Source organism: Exophiala spinifera (assembly GCF_000836115.1).
Source record: "Exophiala spinifera strain CBS 89968 unplaced genomic scaffold supercont1.9, whole genome shotgun sequence".
Taxonomy (NCBI): Eukaryota; Fungi; Ascomycota; class Eurotiomycetes; order Chaetothyriales; family Herpotrichiellaceae; genus Exophiala; species Exophiala spinifera.
Window position 1 is genome coordinate 906,790 of NW_015622521.1, and position 15,235 is coordinate 922,024.

Consider the following 15,235-nt stretch of genomic DNA (forward strand, 5'->3'; position numbering starts at 1 on the left):
CTCTGTGCTCAGCTTATTGTAGTTCACTCATGCTTGTCCCGGCTCTACTGTAGCTTGTAGATATTGACGCTTCCGAGGCTCCTTCAGAGCTGTCAAAATGCATGCTCTTCCGTTCTTGCATATCCAGTTCATCCGTCCCAGCTTCCGCTTTCCATTTGTACCGTCACCGCCCATCCATCCTGTACAAGTATCCATACATCCACGCCTGTCAACCACCGCAGAAAAGTTAAAAGAATCAATCTCAACCAGTCGTCCAGGACGTCGACCTGGGAGACACCAACTCATATCTGCCGTTGTCTGGATTCTCTTCTTCATTGTCACCGCCACAGCTGTCAGTTGTCCTTGTCCTTGGAGTCGGCCTCGTCGCCGTTGTCTCCGTCTCTGCGTTGCTCGTCCTCCTCCTGGGCCCCTTCGTACCCATTCCCATTCCCATTCTCATCTCCTCCATATCCCTCATCCTCCTCTCCGTCCGTAGTGGCCGAGGACTCGTCCCACTCCACTCGCCGCTGTGGAAAGAAGTCTTCCGACATCAGCCTTTGCTCAAAGGACTCCCCAGCCAACCACGCCTCGACCTCACGTGTCGAGAAGTATCGCCGGAGGTCCGCTTCCCAGCAATTCGTAGGCAAGTCTCTCCTGAGCCGGTGTCTAATCGTACGGTCCAGCCACGTGGCGAGGTGTGACGCCTCTGCGTCTGCGTGGTAACAGACGTCCTTCGTCTCCGCCTTGAAGTAAGGGAACAGTTCCCGAATGCTCGGGTTTTGCCCCCTGCACATCGGACACCTGTTGTCATAGTGATGGAGGTTGTCCCAGAATTCGATCACGCAATCGGGGTGCATCCGGTGTCGACAGTGCCGCAGCTCGATCACCATGTCGTTGACCTGGTACTCCTCCTGACATATCGAACAAATGTCCTCCTTGTCGATGTCACTGAAGGCCATTGGACGCACATTGAACATCTTGCTTGCGAGCGGTGAGGTGCACGTCGCAAAGATCAAGAATTCGTCCACGATGTGCTTGGGGACGCCGCCTGCGCCAGAAGTATCATCCACAACGAGATACATTTGCTTCCACGGTCTCCCATGGCCCCATTCGACCAGGTACCGATATGCGTAGAGGTCTCTGATCTTGGTCGAGTATCTTGCTGCATGCTGCTTGAGGAGGCCCATGTGAAAACGCACTTGCTCGCGTTGACTAGCCATGACCGCCACATTCATGGGTACGTCAACCGTCAGCTTGACCCGCTTTTCGATCTTGATGTCGCAAATATGGGTGCGTGCGTGCGCCTCTTCAAAAGCATCCTCTGCCAACAGCAGGTCCACCAGCAGTCGGGTCATTGGTGGAACCAGGGCGTACATCTTTTCAACAAATCGCGTTGCCTTCGTGATTGAAGGAGACAAATGTTTCCGGGCAATGCGGTACGCCTCGAACAGAGCATAGGCACACTCCTGGAGTGATCTCTCAAACTCTGCAAGCCAATGGAACTCCTTGTGCGGTTGAGGCAAGCCTTGCAAGAGTCTAAACTCTGCTTTTTCCGCCTCGGATATGCCGTTCTGCATTGTTTTGGTCAGTTCTTGACTGGTGGGGGTATCCAGCAAATTCGAAGAGTGCAGCACCTGGCAGAGATCCACTCGGTGTCGAAACATATGCGAGAGAGCTTCATTGCCTCGTACATCCTCGGTCAGTTGGCCCCCTGGTGCAATGTATCCCTTTGACGGGGGTGGTTGTCGATCATCTGCAAACCGATACAGCAAGTCAAGAAGAGACCGCGTGTTCTGAATGCCACGACACAGTTCGTATCCTTCATCGTCTCCGTTCATAGGGGTCTGTTTTTGGAACCATGTCCAATCTGTCTCTCCGCTCTTGTCGATGTAATATCCGTCGATGGTGATGACGGACGGCAGTTGTGGGAACAGAGCCTCGGCGTTTTGGGTGAATAGAGACATGTTGAACAAGGGTGGTTGTTTGTCGATCTCCTAAGATCGGTTCTCAATATCGATATTGCTCCGACAGGACTGGACGTCGATCCTATCGACTTGGTGGTAATGGTGATGGTGATGGCAAAGGTAATGGTAATGTGGTATCGGTAAGGAGGAAGATCAGTTATCTAGTGGTCTCAAGTGTCCGTAAGTTGCTGTCTTGTGTGTCTTCTGAGGATCTCAGAACGATTCAGATTGCCAAAGGACTCGATCTGAGAGCACTCACTCTGGAAAGGAATCGACTCGTGAAAGAAATTTTGTCCCCGGTGAGGACCTTCCTCTTCCTCGTTGAGGACCTTTTTTGTCTTTTCTTGCTGTTTTTTGATCTCCATGGCTCTAGTCGTCTGCCCAAACAATCGTAAAGTCAAAATATAGGTACCTTTAGTTTGAACAAGGGCAGAATCTAATTACCTTTGCGTTCATCGCTGCTTGAGTCATCCACCTCACCACCTCACCCCAGGCATGATCTTGAACCGACAAAGCTAATCTGGTTTGTCATTCCATGATCACTCCAGACGTGGGTCGTGAATGGAGAGGCGGTGGTTTGCCATTTCAAATCACTCTCGGACATGGGTCGTGAATCGAGAAGTCTGCGTTGGCCGACCATGAGTCCCTGGGCACGGTAATCAAACACAGCTTGTGCTCCCATTCTACTCCGGGTTCCGTATTCCCTAGTCGTACGAATTGATCCGGAGTCAGTCGCTAGGGATAGTGGAGCGAGTGACCCTAATTGAATGGTAGTAGTGGTGACACGGAAAAAGTAGTGATGCGCATATCGTACGCTGTAATGTTGCACAGGTAAGAGACCGGTGTTGGTATTGTTTGGTATTCTATGGTAGGTACCTATGCCACCCATCAGCAATCATCATCGATCATTTACTCCCATCAGTCAAACACTCACTCACCATCACCATCACCATCACCATCACCATCACCACCCCCGCCAGGACCCGGCCCCTTCCTTTCGACTTTGGCAGAACATTTGGGGACTCAGCCCACGACCATGACCACAAACCATAATCATGTATATAGTACTCGTAGCCAACGCATCTTGGGGGCTCATGTTAATCATCATGTATAAACCGAGCCGAAATGCGGAATTAGGGGGAAATTCGGGGAATGGCGACGAGAGACGAACGAGAGACGACGAGATGGTAAAACATCTCATCCGGCCCTACCATATCATACTCGGGCACACCATGCAGTGGCTGTCACTCACTCACTACGAGTGCCTAACTACCTAGGTCCTCAGCACTCTGTACAATGCAATATCACCTGCCTAGTACAAACGCTTGTGTGGACCATCCATCCATTCGTCGACGCCTATAATGACCAAAAAATAATTAAACAGTGGTCTCCACAACAAAAACCAAAATGAATACCTTTAGTTGGCACTCTGTAGCATAATGGAATTTCTGCATAGGTGCCTTCGTAGACTCTCATCCCATCAATACCTTCTCTACGTACATTAGGTACGTATGCTGTCTCGGGGGACTTCAAAGGAATACCAACTGTTGGCCATGTACCTGCTTCTTAAGTGTGAGCTTGATGATGGTGAGCACCAAGAGCACAAATAGCGGAAGTAAAATGAGATACCCTGTGAACCCCATACAGTTGATGCCATTGTACAACTGCTGGTAAACACCTTCCTCTAGGTCATTCATTGCATATGATAACCACCGAGAGGGCAAATTACCCACGGACAGGCATTTATATCAACAGGTTTCACATCATTCTAGAGCACTGTTAAACGAAATGCTCACCTACGAGTTAAACGAGAAGCATGAAAGTTTGGAAATAAAATATTCATACAATCTAGAGCCATGGTGGCCCGTAGAAGCCACCATCGTGGCCATCGTCCTCCTCGAGGCCTGACGCCTCCCTCATCTCCATCCACACCTTGGCCGCCTCGTCCGCCGCCTGGCCTGTCGACTCCTAATTGTTCGACAGCCTCTTTACCAGGCGACGGACGAGGGAAGGCGCCGCCAAAACTGCCACCTCGTCCCTGGCGGCGTCCAGGTAGTAGGCCTCCATGATGGAGAGGTCTACTGCCAGGGCACCGCCCACCCCACCACCAAACAGGCTGTCAAAGTCCTGCAAAAGCCGCAACCCATCCATCGGCAGGGTTCTGGCATATTGAGAGTGACTGGGTGGACTGACGGTCGACAGGGCGACGTCGTCCACGCCAGGGAGGAGCGCAGACAGGACAGCAGGGGCGACCTCTTCATAGTGATCGCGGACGACTCTGTTACAAGCGTCGATGCCAGCCACATGGTCAATCGTAACAGTTGCATTGGACACCAGCTTGGTGTCAGGAGGCAGAAAACCATGCTTGTACCTGATGACTGCAGATACAACAACAGACTCGTCGTCTTTCTCTGTTTTGAGGACATCCAGGAAATGATCGACCATCGCCATTGCCGGAGACATATGGTTGTTGCTTTGTCGATGGCGAAGAGATGTTGACAACCGAGAGGCAAGGCTTGTGTCCTTAATTCCCACAGAGACGACAACAACCCAGCGATCACCATTATTGAGGTATGTAACCGAAGACAAGCCAATTTGAGACACTTGTACGCATGGTCCAGACACAGATGTTTCGATGCTCAGCTCATGTAGGAAACCGGAGTAAGCTTGGACGATGTTGTAGGGTGGGTCAGGTACATATGGGTTGACATCACTGTTGCGATGAAGTGAATTTTGCTCTCTGGCGCTCAGGTCAAAGACAACGTGTGCTATGGCTCGATATTTCGGATCGTTACTGTGCACCATGAATGTGTACGTGTCAATCGTAAGGGCTGAAATAGGTGGAAGACGAATTCGATTGGTTGACATCAGTCCTTGTCGAATCAGAGAAGCGTCAGATGCTGAGATTGATGGTATTCCCGAATGAGCCGAAGGAGGAGGAGGTACGAGCAAGGGGTTTGGGGCATCGTAATACACAGAACCTCTCGGGCGGAACATGCCCGAGTATGTAGTGGCTTGTGTCTCGCTACTGCCCGCAGTATTTGGACTAACCCTGCCAGAGCCTTGTCGGTGGAGGCCACGCTCCAGTGTTGGAAGAGCTCGACTGAGAGTACTCGATTCGCCAACATCTGTAATGTGACCACGTAGAACCCCTTCGATAGAGGGGTGGTGTGTAGATGGAAGACGTCTAAGAACAGATGGCTCAGTCACAGAAGAGCAATCACCGTGGGCACTGTCGCCTGAAAGGGTTGTATTTGTTGTCATGGCTTTTGAAAGAACACGACGAAAAGGTGCTCGTGATGGTATTGCGAAAGTACTTCCTTTCCGGCCTTCTGGAGTTTGAGATGTGTCTGGCGACGGGGTTGACTTCGCAAGAAGCTGTGGAATCATCAGTACAAGCACGACAGAGAAGAAAAAGGGTTGGCAGGTCGCATTACCTTGTCAGGTTTGTGGGATGAGGTTGACTTGCTGCGCGCTTTCTTGTGAATTGTGACGTGATTTGAAGGAAGGCGAGAGACAGACGATGAGCAGCTGTATGTGCTCAGAGGCTATAAGTCGATGGTCAGAGAGCGTCACAAGATCCCAAGGGGATGAATGAAGCGCTTACATTGTTTCGTGCGTAAATAGGGAACCTTCTCTGTGCGGGCTGCGATATCGAGTGATGACTGGGGACAAAGGCGGTAAACGGGACGCATGCGTAGGAGGCTGATTCCTCACTGAGATCTGTGTGCGAGCGAGATGAACTTTCTCTACCCCAGAACGAAGACCAGGAACCTGAAAGCGATCGAAAAGAAAGACTAGAAAACCTCCGTGAAGTGGTCCGAGACGACTGACTGATCTGGTTTTCTCTTGCAGATGGAGTTTGTGCCTTCAAGACTCTTGGAGTCGTCATGTCATCCTCACTTTCCATAGTGTTGACCGGTCTGGAAACCGTCACTGATACGTGCAGGTGCCGGCAGAATAGCTTTTCTTATTCCAGCACACTGCTTCACCAACAGCCTGCTGCAGGCGCGCCTGTCCAATAACGTTCCCTTTTGAGATTGCCAGAATCTTGTAGTGGTCTCTCTTGCTGTAAGAAGCAGTTCTCAGTTACCGGCAAACCAACAAAGCACTACACGCCCTTCGTCCGAAGGACTTGGGCGCGATGTCCAAGTCAAATTCGAATTGTTTCAATAGATTTATATCCAAAGCAACCTCTTCTGAGTCGGGCAGATCTCTCGAGTTTCTGGCAAAGACTCCGTCGTCCAGAGGATGTCCGCCAGAATACCGACGATGGAGAGCAGTTCTGCGTCCAGAGGTCTGCAAATACCGTGGCCAACGCGGCTCTTCCTGTTGAGGGTTCTGAAGCCACCAGCTGTCAAGATGTCGAAGAAAAAACCATGCCCAATACACGGTTGGCCCAAATGCTTTAATTGAGCGTATTCTGGTGATGCAAGGAACTCATACAAGGCTTATCATGTCAGTGCCGATACTCAAAAAGAATCCTGCGGTATATTCTGCGAAGTGCACTGGGGAATTCGAAGAAGAGGATGTTCGAATCTCACTGCCCAAGCAGTCACCGTTCGCCAAACCATTGGGAAACTGCACTCCAGCGCACCTGCATGTCGCTTTGTCCAAGATGGAAGGGGAGCTCTGTCAAATGGCCCCTGAAGCAAGAGCATTTTCTCCGTATCACAAGCCGTGGTCAGAATTGTCTGCTGCAGGGAGGATTTAGTGGTCCGGCATCATGCTGGAAGAGCTGTGTTGGCCTTCGAGATTGAACTCATCACTTCACGGTAATGCTCATCATCAAGCTTGGAGAAACGGATTTGCCTGTGAGCATTGGCGGCTGCTCTTTGGCGCATATCCAAGGTTGTCAAATCCACAGAACCACCTTTACCTGGCCGCGCTCCTGTAGCGCTGCCAAAAAGTGTCACCTCATTGATACTGGCTTCGATACCGTTGTTCACACGGGATTCCCAGACACCATCCCATTTCCATTCACCGGGATTTTTTGGAGAAGATGGTGAGCCGCCGTTCCCAACAGTCGGACTCTTTGCGCGGACTTCCTTCTTTGAAAGACCTCGATGAGCACGCCAGGCATGCCATGCGCTAGGATCCCCAGCGGCTTCGAGTGGCATATTATCCAGCATGTCCGCGTCTTCGAAGGCACTCTTTATATGGGATATCAGCTTCAACAGAAGACCCTTGCGATCACGTATTTCCTCGTTGCCACCAGAATGCGCGACCAGACCATCGACATTCTGAGTTCCAGAGCCTGAGGTCGAAGTTTCTTGCTTCGGTTTCACTGCATCATCATGAACCCCTTCGTCCGCCGCCAACTTCACGTTTCGTTGTCGAAACCAGTGTGGGAATCCATATCGCAACGAGAACTCGCCAGGTCTCAATTTATCGTTATCTGACGCACTAATGGTACTGGTCGTATCTGCTACACTTGCGCTGAAAGTGTAAGTCGTCTGCGGAACCACCAAAGGGTGAAAGATGTCGCTGGAGAAGACGATCTGAGGAGGCTGCGCGGGGTAGGATTCTGGGAATGTTATATCGAAGCGGAGGACAGCACCCGCATAGGGACCTGTAGATCTCGAGTCAGCATGAAAAGCCGCACCAACGGAAGAGGTGATGACGAATTACCATCTCGAACGAAGAGGACAGCCGTCCAAAGCGAGGGATTGCCCGGTACGAGAGAAAGATAAACTCCCTCGGGACAGCAGTCCTTCAGGGCTGAACTTGAGGGATATTAGCGGAAAGACAGAGCGCACATTCAGCCGGTCTTACAAGTCAAGAACAAGTTGTTGGCGACGAAAAGATGGAAGTAAAAGAGTGGACATTGTTGTGCAAGAAGAGATGAGTTTGAGGAATGAAGTGTCCAGGTATAGATCAAACTCTCAACCCCACGAGCGCCGAGACAAACAAGGGTGTAGGGAGGGACAAGCCGCGGGCCCTTGCGAGCCACTGTTGCCGGTGGAGCCGCCCCTGAATATCTCAGCCGCGTGCCTCAGATTCGGGAGGCTGGCTTACAGGTGTCGTTGATGGTTCGTGACTTCACTGACGACAAGGCTTAGAATACAAATAGCCCCGGTAATGAGATATGCAGGCTTTCTGTACTCCAAGACAGTTAAGGGACGGTCGGCGCGGCCGGTATGAGTGAATTCTACTCCGAGACGATAGTAGGTAGTTTGTAAGCGGACATGATTCTATGCAGATGTTTGACGTTGAGAACTCTGTCGAAGGCATGCGAGGCATTGTCTTCATGTTCAAAAATTTTTACATTAGAAGAATATGTAGTCACGCCGGGCCTGTGTATAAACAGTTTATAGAAGCAAACAAACCTCACCACAAATGTCCAACATGGGCTGGCTGGACACGGAGAAGGCTACTACAGAATAACGTAACGTTCAAGATTACTCAAGGCGCAAACGAGATAATCAGTCACACATGAATTTACACTCATCACTATCTTTCATGACGCTCTCGCCCGACCCTGGGCAACAGCATCAATACCATCGTTGACACCACCAACAATGCCTTCAATGAACCAGGACCCTGCGTCCGCACAGGCGCTGCCCAGAGGCCCATCTTTGAAACGTGACAGGGCCCTTTGAAGTTCCAAGCTACGTTCACCAAGGGCAGAGGTCAAGTCGAGTCCATTTGCGAGGACCTTCTCGGTCAGCTGGTGCTGGCGTTCGAACTGCAGCGCCCGATTGAGAAACGCCATGATCACCGGGAGGACCAAGAGGATCCCTGCAATGACCCAGCAAACGACTCTGGCGACGCCCTGGCGCAAAAGACTCGGATTGGACTTCCCGTCGATCTCTGGTAGCATCGGTGACGACTGGTACAGGATCCTAGGAGACATGCTAGCGCGCAGAGACTCCACCTCGAGCGCCGTCAGATTCTCCGGGAGGGCCATGTGCATGTACCGGAGGGCATCAATGTGCATGCTTCGGAGGGCGTTGACGTCCCCTCCCCCTTGTTCGGCTTGTGTTTTGGCAGTTATCCAAAGCCGAACGCCCGTCGCAGCCACGTCCCAATCGACGCCGCTGCTCGTCTCTTGTCGCTGCTGCGATAGCACCTTTAGACTAAGCTCTTGTGAGGAGGCAGAGGTATGTTCCTCGGGCGTGTTTGGTCTTGTCGTCGGCGTACTGGCGCCGCTTGAGGGTACAGTGGCAGCGAAGCCAATAGCACGCTCCTTCTCTTGAAATGATTCGGGACATGATAGCGCGCGAGGTTGTGGTCGCCGCGTCCTCGAGTCGTGCAGTATCACGGCCTTTGCGGACCGTCGCAGAGAGGTCAAGACGGGCATTCGCGATCGAACTGCCGACGGGATCATCGTGTATAGGGTCGAATGCGCCATGTCCTCGCAAGCCATTCTGGAAGGGTTGTCCATGGCCGCGCTTATTGATTCTGTATTCTCCCGCTGCAGCGGCACCCGCTACGCGTTTGGTGTCTTTGCCTGCGTCTTCTTTCTCTTTCGTCAGGGGTGATACGATCTGGAGGTACGGAGGCGAGGCGAGAGACTATGGCAATAGGACGGGCTTTGGTGTAGGAAGGTTGAATCAGGAAGGGCGCGTGCAGAGATAGCAGATCTGTTATCTGTTCATGATCATTTCAAGTGGGATCTCTCTGTATGGGGTATAGGTAAAGTGTGTTATCGTCAATTTCCTGTAGGTTTCTGCCTTTTCACATGCACAGGGCAAGACTCGTATGCACGACATACTACATGGAGCAAAAGCCATGCTTTGCGCCAGTGGGGGAGATCTCTGAGGCGCAATAAAAATGCACGGTCTTCATTTTGTTGAGGCTCCTGCTTCTGGCGGCTCCAGGACGCAAGGGGAGGAAACGTGGATAGTTTTTTCTCTCCTCGCCTCTTTCACATGCCCATCGCATGTCAAGCTGATTGGGTTGATTTCTCTCCTATTGCACTCGGCACACGCGGAGATCGGGAGGATTAGGGAGTCCGTGGGGGTTGCGTGGATCATCTATGCCCATCTCTTCTGATGGTCATGGCACTGGTAGACCAAAAACTATAATTGTTCACCCAGCGTGTTGGTTCTGGAAGATAAGAGTGGTGGTCGTGTCACTCGTACTGTACAGAGGACAGACGGTGACATGTGAAATCTTTTCCTGGCACTTGTGGCTCGGAGTCGGATTAATAAATTTCCGTCCATCATCAACTCAACCCCACAGTCCCTGTGCCTGTCCCCGATTCTACATGCCTACACATGTGCGTGTAAGTCACTTTTGTCATTGAACAATGCCATTCGAAAGGCGTAGACATCTAGGCCTCACACATGTAGTGTCAGATTCCAAAAAAACGATGGAAAGCCTGGTGGCAGGGTCCCTCCGCATGGGGGGATAGGTGGACGTCAGCGGAAGGGCGCACTCTACCTCGCTCTCGACGACGGCCCCGGTGCTGAGCGACAATGGCATAGCGAGGCCACACTACAAGACAGCAACGCGTACTGGTAGGTGAGAGCATTGGACCTGATTCGTGATCAGATCGTCGTATTATTCTTTTGTACTGTATAATGGATATACGCCTTCGAGTGCCCGTAATACGCCCTTTGCTTGACATCCGCGAAGCCAATGAGGATACACATACCCTCATTCTCGTCTTCATCTGCGTGTATGTATGTAAGATATATAACTGACCAGCCCCAGTCGTGTTCTCCTTTTCTTCATCATTACTGTACCATAATTCGTTCCATCCCCCGTTCGAAAATCGTCTTTGTACATCACCTTGGGAGACTCAGTATCACTTAAACCCCGACATATATCCAGCTAGGTGATTCATATCCTGCTCACTCATGAGACTGTGGCTAGTCTGAGGACTCTTCTTCTGCTGCGGTATGGGCGCATTCATGTTCATGTTCAAATTCATGTTTCCCATTCCCATGTCCATCATTGGATCAACCACAAAAGATCCATATAGTGTCTCACCGGGGATGCTCGATGAGAAAGGCGCAGTCGTCACAGCACCAGTAATACTACCAGCCCCACTGACCTGACCGTCTAGACCCATATTGAAAGTCATGTCTTCGGCCACGCCGAGATCGAGACCACTGAAGTCGATGCTGTCAAAATCGAAATCCATGTTTTGATCGAACGTCGCCATTACGGCAGAGTTGGGCACACTACCATAATCGGCACTCATGCCAGGACAAGAGGCGGAATCAGTAGAGACACTCTTCCTGCTGCTGTGGTGTGGAGGCGTCTTGGTCTTCAAGCCACCTTTGATCACGTAAGGTGCCATGATGGGCACCTCTGCCAGGTTTTGCGTGGAAAGGGCATCGGTAAGACTGCATAGGCCTTGTTGATACTTGAAGGTGTCAAGCCATTGCTGATTGTCAGCGCAGGTCCAGTTCCATGGGTCATTGTCTTCGTAGATGATCATACGAGCTTGATCTTGGATGTCCTTATCTGAGGGTATTCTGCCTGCGGACCGCTGCTGCGAAACGTACTTGGTCAATTCTTGTTCCAGTCTGCCCCAACAGTTCGAGTCCTTGGTTATCTGATCGGGCTCAGTGCTCTCGGCAGAAGTACCATTCGTCATTCCGGCATCCGTGCCAGCCGAAGGGGTCGCTTGCGAAGCTCGAGCAACGTAAGGATCCATCGTCAACTTCTCGTGAGCAATAAGGTAAGGAGGAATGGCATTCTCTACCAGCCTTTCGACATATGGTTCGAACCCCCATCCGTTTGACCACATGCTCATGTCGGCACCGTTCCGGAAGTGCGCAGCCAAGTGATCCGCTCGCTGTTGCCAGGTGGTGAATTTAGAAGGACAGAAGCCGCAAGCCGATTTGATTTCATTGGTGGTACTCTTCCACGAGTCCATGTGAGAATGCACTTTGGCGTTATGCATCAACTTGAGATGCTGGCTCAAATGATCCTTCCTGTAAAAGGTACGTTCTTGCAAAGTCTTTTCCTGACAAGCAGTAAAATTGTGCAATTCCAAATGATCCGCCGTCGGATTCGGCTCGCGGCAGAAAACACACATTTCGGTCTGCGTCAACGCATCAATCATTGTCCCTCCATTGGGACAGCAGGTCCATCTTTCTAATGCGAGATGTAGTGACTTTTCATGTCGCTGCCAGTCGTACTTTGCAGGGAAAGAATCCGTGCAGAATGTACACTGGAATATTCGGGCGCTTCGTGTTTTTGCCTGCTGTGCTGCAGCCCGTTGAGTAACTGGTGCCCTCCTCCGTCTGCGTCGTTCTTGAGATGAAGCAAGAGATGCCTTCGACTTGTTCGATCTCGAAGAAGCAAAGGTCAAGTCACTGTTGGTAGATTCTCGCGTCCCAAAACTGCTTACTGACGGTGCACGGAACATGGAAAAGGATGAGTTTTCCTCGCTCGAACCTTTGCGTGAACTGGTCCTCGAGCCGGCTCTAGAGCCAGCCCTTGAATTATGTGCGCTCGAATATGACTGAGTGCGGGCCGGGAATGGTGTCGACGTGACGGCTTTGGCGATGGCTGTCATCGATGCAGGTTCGTGTTCGGGGGGCGACGCCTTCCATCTGTCTAGGGGGTTGAGATTGGCAATGTCTGCAGGATCTTGAGATCTCTGGGGGATATCAATGGCTCCCAACATGGGCGAAGAGGGACCCGAAGCTGGTCGGACTTTGCCCCTTCTCCGTGCGTTGGCAAGCCAATTCGAAATCTGGCTTCTCTTGAGACCAGTGACTTGTTTCAATTCATCCTTCTCACGCTCATTGGGATATGGGTGATCAGCGTGCTCGGCGAGCCACTGCTTGAGAATCTTGACGGCATCGCGGGGAAATCGAGCACCTGTCTTGCGACCTCGCCCTTCTTCCATCGATCTCATTGCCCGGCGGCGTTCAGTGACTTCACCTTCACAGACTTGATGGTCTTCCGAAATACCAGTCAGTGTACTGACGAACAACAAGTACACCCTGTGACTAACGCGCCTCTTGTAGCCAGGAAGCAGTCCAATCCCATTCTCGCGCACAATTCACAAGCTTCTTTGGCTCGAAACATGGGATAATCCATGTTCAGGTCCGAAGTGTGTGGGGGGACGGCTTCGACTTCGACATTGTTGATCAGTTTAATCATCACAGTGCTAGGTTCCGCAGGTCGGCCTGCTGGGAGAGCGAACGATTTGTCGAAGAAAAGGGAGTCGTAGCATTCGGTAGCCTCATCCTGGGTGGTCTCGCCCATCAACGAACCACAGTCATCCAGATCCAGGTTGGGAATGACATTTGAGGCATCTTCAAAATTGAAGTACTCCATCGTGTTCGCCGCTGGTACGTCAGCAGTCAATCCTCAATGAAGTGAAACCTCAGCGACAAGATGTCATCAAGGTAGAATAACAAGAGAAAGAGACGATAGATGGACTACCCCGTGGGATAGTCAGCCTTTCAATCCCCCCGTCGTATTCTGGGTACGATCAGTCCGAAGTCGCTTATCAAAGAATGACTCTTGTCCCAGTTTTGTAAGGTTGCAGAGGGACTTGGCCATGCACGCCCTTCGCTCGACATTTGACAAGGGCACAACCCACTCAGCGAGACCGCGCGCCGGCCGAGTCTCCCGTGAGTGCCCACTTATTGCCGTCGGTGGCACCTTCCAGAATCCCGCACCACCTCGTACTCGTATTCAAACCGACGTCGGCCACAGTCGTCACAGTCACACAAGCTGCAGACTGCCTGCGATGTAATTTGTTGGTCGTGCTTTACTAATTGTTTGCACCCTTGAACGTCTCTACTCTCCTGTAGTTGACATCGGCCGACATTGGCGAGTCCTGCCGCTACTCTTCACCTTTCATGGGCCATCATCTCATAAATCGCTGACAAACCCAAAAGGCCTCACCTCCTCATGCTGGCCCTTGAATGCGTTGCTGGAGACAATGATCTAGGTGATGCGTATGCTTATTTGTCTTTGCAACCACTTCTGTTTACTGCTGAAACCCCTCCACCGACATACTGTCTGGCACAATCTGTTATTCCCGATCTCGAGGATTGATCAAAGATTGAGTCTCCCGTTCTCGTAGCTCACGCCCAGCACAAGACACTCTCCGATCTTGAAATTGGCCACGGCTCCCCAAAACTTGGATAGTGTCCTGTGCTCCTCATCTGTTGTGCTGATCTCAAAGAAAGAGCTTGCGGCAACTACCGACCTGCTAAAGGCCACCTTTCAGTGCCAATGCTAGTGCCAGTCAGAAGTCTCCTAGCCACTCGAGCAACTGCTTTTGAGCCGTTATCTGTACGCATACCAACATTCCGGCTTCCAGATAGCAGACAAAGGGAGGTGGCCGGAAAGAGTGTATTTTCGATCTCTGAACGGCCCTTTGAACCTCGTCGTGGCGGTGACAACCCCATCTACGTGCCCAAATAACCCATAGATGCGATTTTAGTCGACGCGTCACAAGTCAGCAAGTACAAGGCATTTGGACTGGCGTTGATGGAAGCCGCACAAACCAATTAATCTGTCGTTTGTCCCTTGGTGAGGAGCATCCGCACAGTCAAAGGTCAACTCCGAGGTTTTATTTCAAGGGATGCGGTGAAGTACTGTTGTTACACTGCATTTACCGTCTCCAGCTCAGGACTAGCGATATAAGGCACTCATACATATCTCATGTCTTTTGTTCTACATCGAAGACTTCTTCATGAACACACGGACAGACAATATCTCTCTCAAGCTTCCCTCTTTAGACTGTACCAATCGTGTTCAATGAGCGGATTCAATATTCATTCATCGCAGTGAGGATGTGGAGTGATTGTTTCCATGTTCCACAAGAGTAAATTCAAACGGAGTTGGTTGCAGGAATATCATGCTTTGTTATTTTCGACTCTCGCGCCCAGTTTTACAGGTGTTTTCTGTTGATTAAACGGTGTATGTGATCCCGGTCCCTGAAGAGGTTTTAAAAAAGAGAGATTCAAAAACAAAAAAACGGGAGCATGTTAGGAGGAGACAAGGAATATGGAACAAGGGGGAAATTTTCAAAAAAAGAAGAACTTGAGTTCAAGTGTATTCCAGAACGGCTGTGATAATGTTAGAATTGGCCTGAAACTTTGGAAGTAATTGAGAACTTACGGAATTGAACCCCGAGCTTATCGGAGCTATCATCTTATAGAAAGTGAGAGCGATAAATGTTACCATTACACCATTCTGGATGCTGGTTGTTGGGGAGAATTTGATGAAATAAAAATATGAACTATTATTCGGGACAGCCCAGAATATGTGGGTCTAAGCAACTTGAATCAACTAGCCCATCTTTGGGGTTGGACAGGGGACCTTTCCTGAAAATACCTGTAGCTGGAACCACGAGCACCGTT

At 50.8% G+C, this 15,235-nt stretch overlaps 5 protein-coding genes and 1 non-coding gene across 6 annotated transcripts; all 6 read right to left on the reverse strand.

Annotated features, from left to right (window-relative positions):
- Window positions 1–332: 332 nt before the first annotated feature.
- Window positions 333–1,943, reverse strand: PV08_11360 (uncharacterized protein; the record flags this gene model as incomplete). The annotated part of the gene is made up of 1 exon (XM_016385670.1): window positions 333–1,943. One exon carries the CDS (start codon window positions 1,941–1,943, stop codon window positions 333–335), a length of 1,611 nt encoding a protein of 536 aa, XP_016230614.1.
- Window positions 1,944–3,911: 1,968 nt separating this feature from the next.
- On the reverse strand, window positions 3,912–5,853 carry PV08_11361 (uncharacterized protein; the record flags this gene model as incomplete). Its single annotated transcript, XM_016385671.1, has 3 exons — window positions 3,912–5,321; window positions 5,381–5,491; window positions 5,551–5,853. 3 exons carry the CDS (start codon window positions 5,851–5,853, stop codon window positions 3,912–3,914), a joined length of 1,824 nt encoding a protein of 607 aa, XP_016230615.1.
- An 814-nt stretch (window positions 5,854–6,667) lies between these two features.
- On the reverse strand, window positions 6,668–7,771 carry PV08_11362 (uncharacterized protein; the record flags this gene model as incomplete). Its single annotated transcript, XM_016385672.1, has 3 exons — window positions 6,668–7,515; window positions 7,575–7,669; window positions 7,719–7,771. 3 exons carry the CDS (start codon window positions 7,769–7,771, stop codon window positions 6,668–6,670), a joined length of 996 nt encoding a protein of 331 aa, XP_016230616.1.
- Window positions 7,772–8,403: 632 nt separating this feature from the next.
- Window positions 8,404–9,312, reverse strand: PV08_11363 (uncharacterized protein; the record flags this gene model as incomplete). The annotated part of the gene is made up of 1 exon (XM_016385673.1): window positions 8,404–9,312. One exon carries the CDS (start codon window positions 9,310–9,312, stop codon window positions 8,404–8,406), a length of 909 nt encoding a protein of 302 aa, XP_016230617.1.
- Window positions 9,313–10,698: 1,386 nt separating this feature from the next.
- PV08_11364 (uncharacterized protein) lies at window positions 10,699–13,193 on the reverse strand (the record flags this gene model as incomplete). The annotated part of the gene is made up of 2 exons (XM_016385674.1): window positions 10,699–12,835; window positions 12,868–13,193. 2 exons carry the CDS (start codon window positions 13,191–13,193, stop codon window positions 10,699–10,701), a joined length of 2,463 nt encoding a protein of 820 aa, XP_016230618.1.
- Window positions 13,194–14,980: 1,787 nt separating this feature from the next.
- Window positions 14,981–15,073, reverse strand: PV08_11365. The gene has a single exon. It is a non-coding gene; the product is annotated as a tRNA-Glu (tRNA).
- Between the last annotated feature and the right edge of the window lie 162 nt (window positions 15,074–15,235).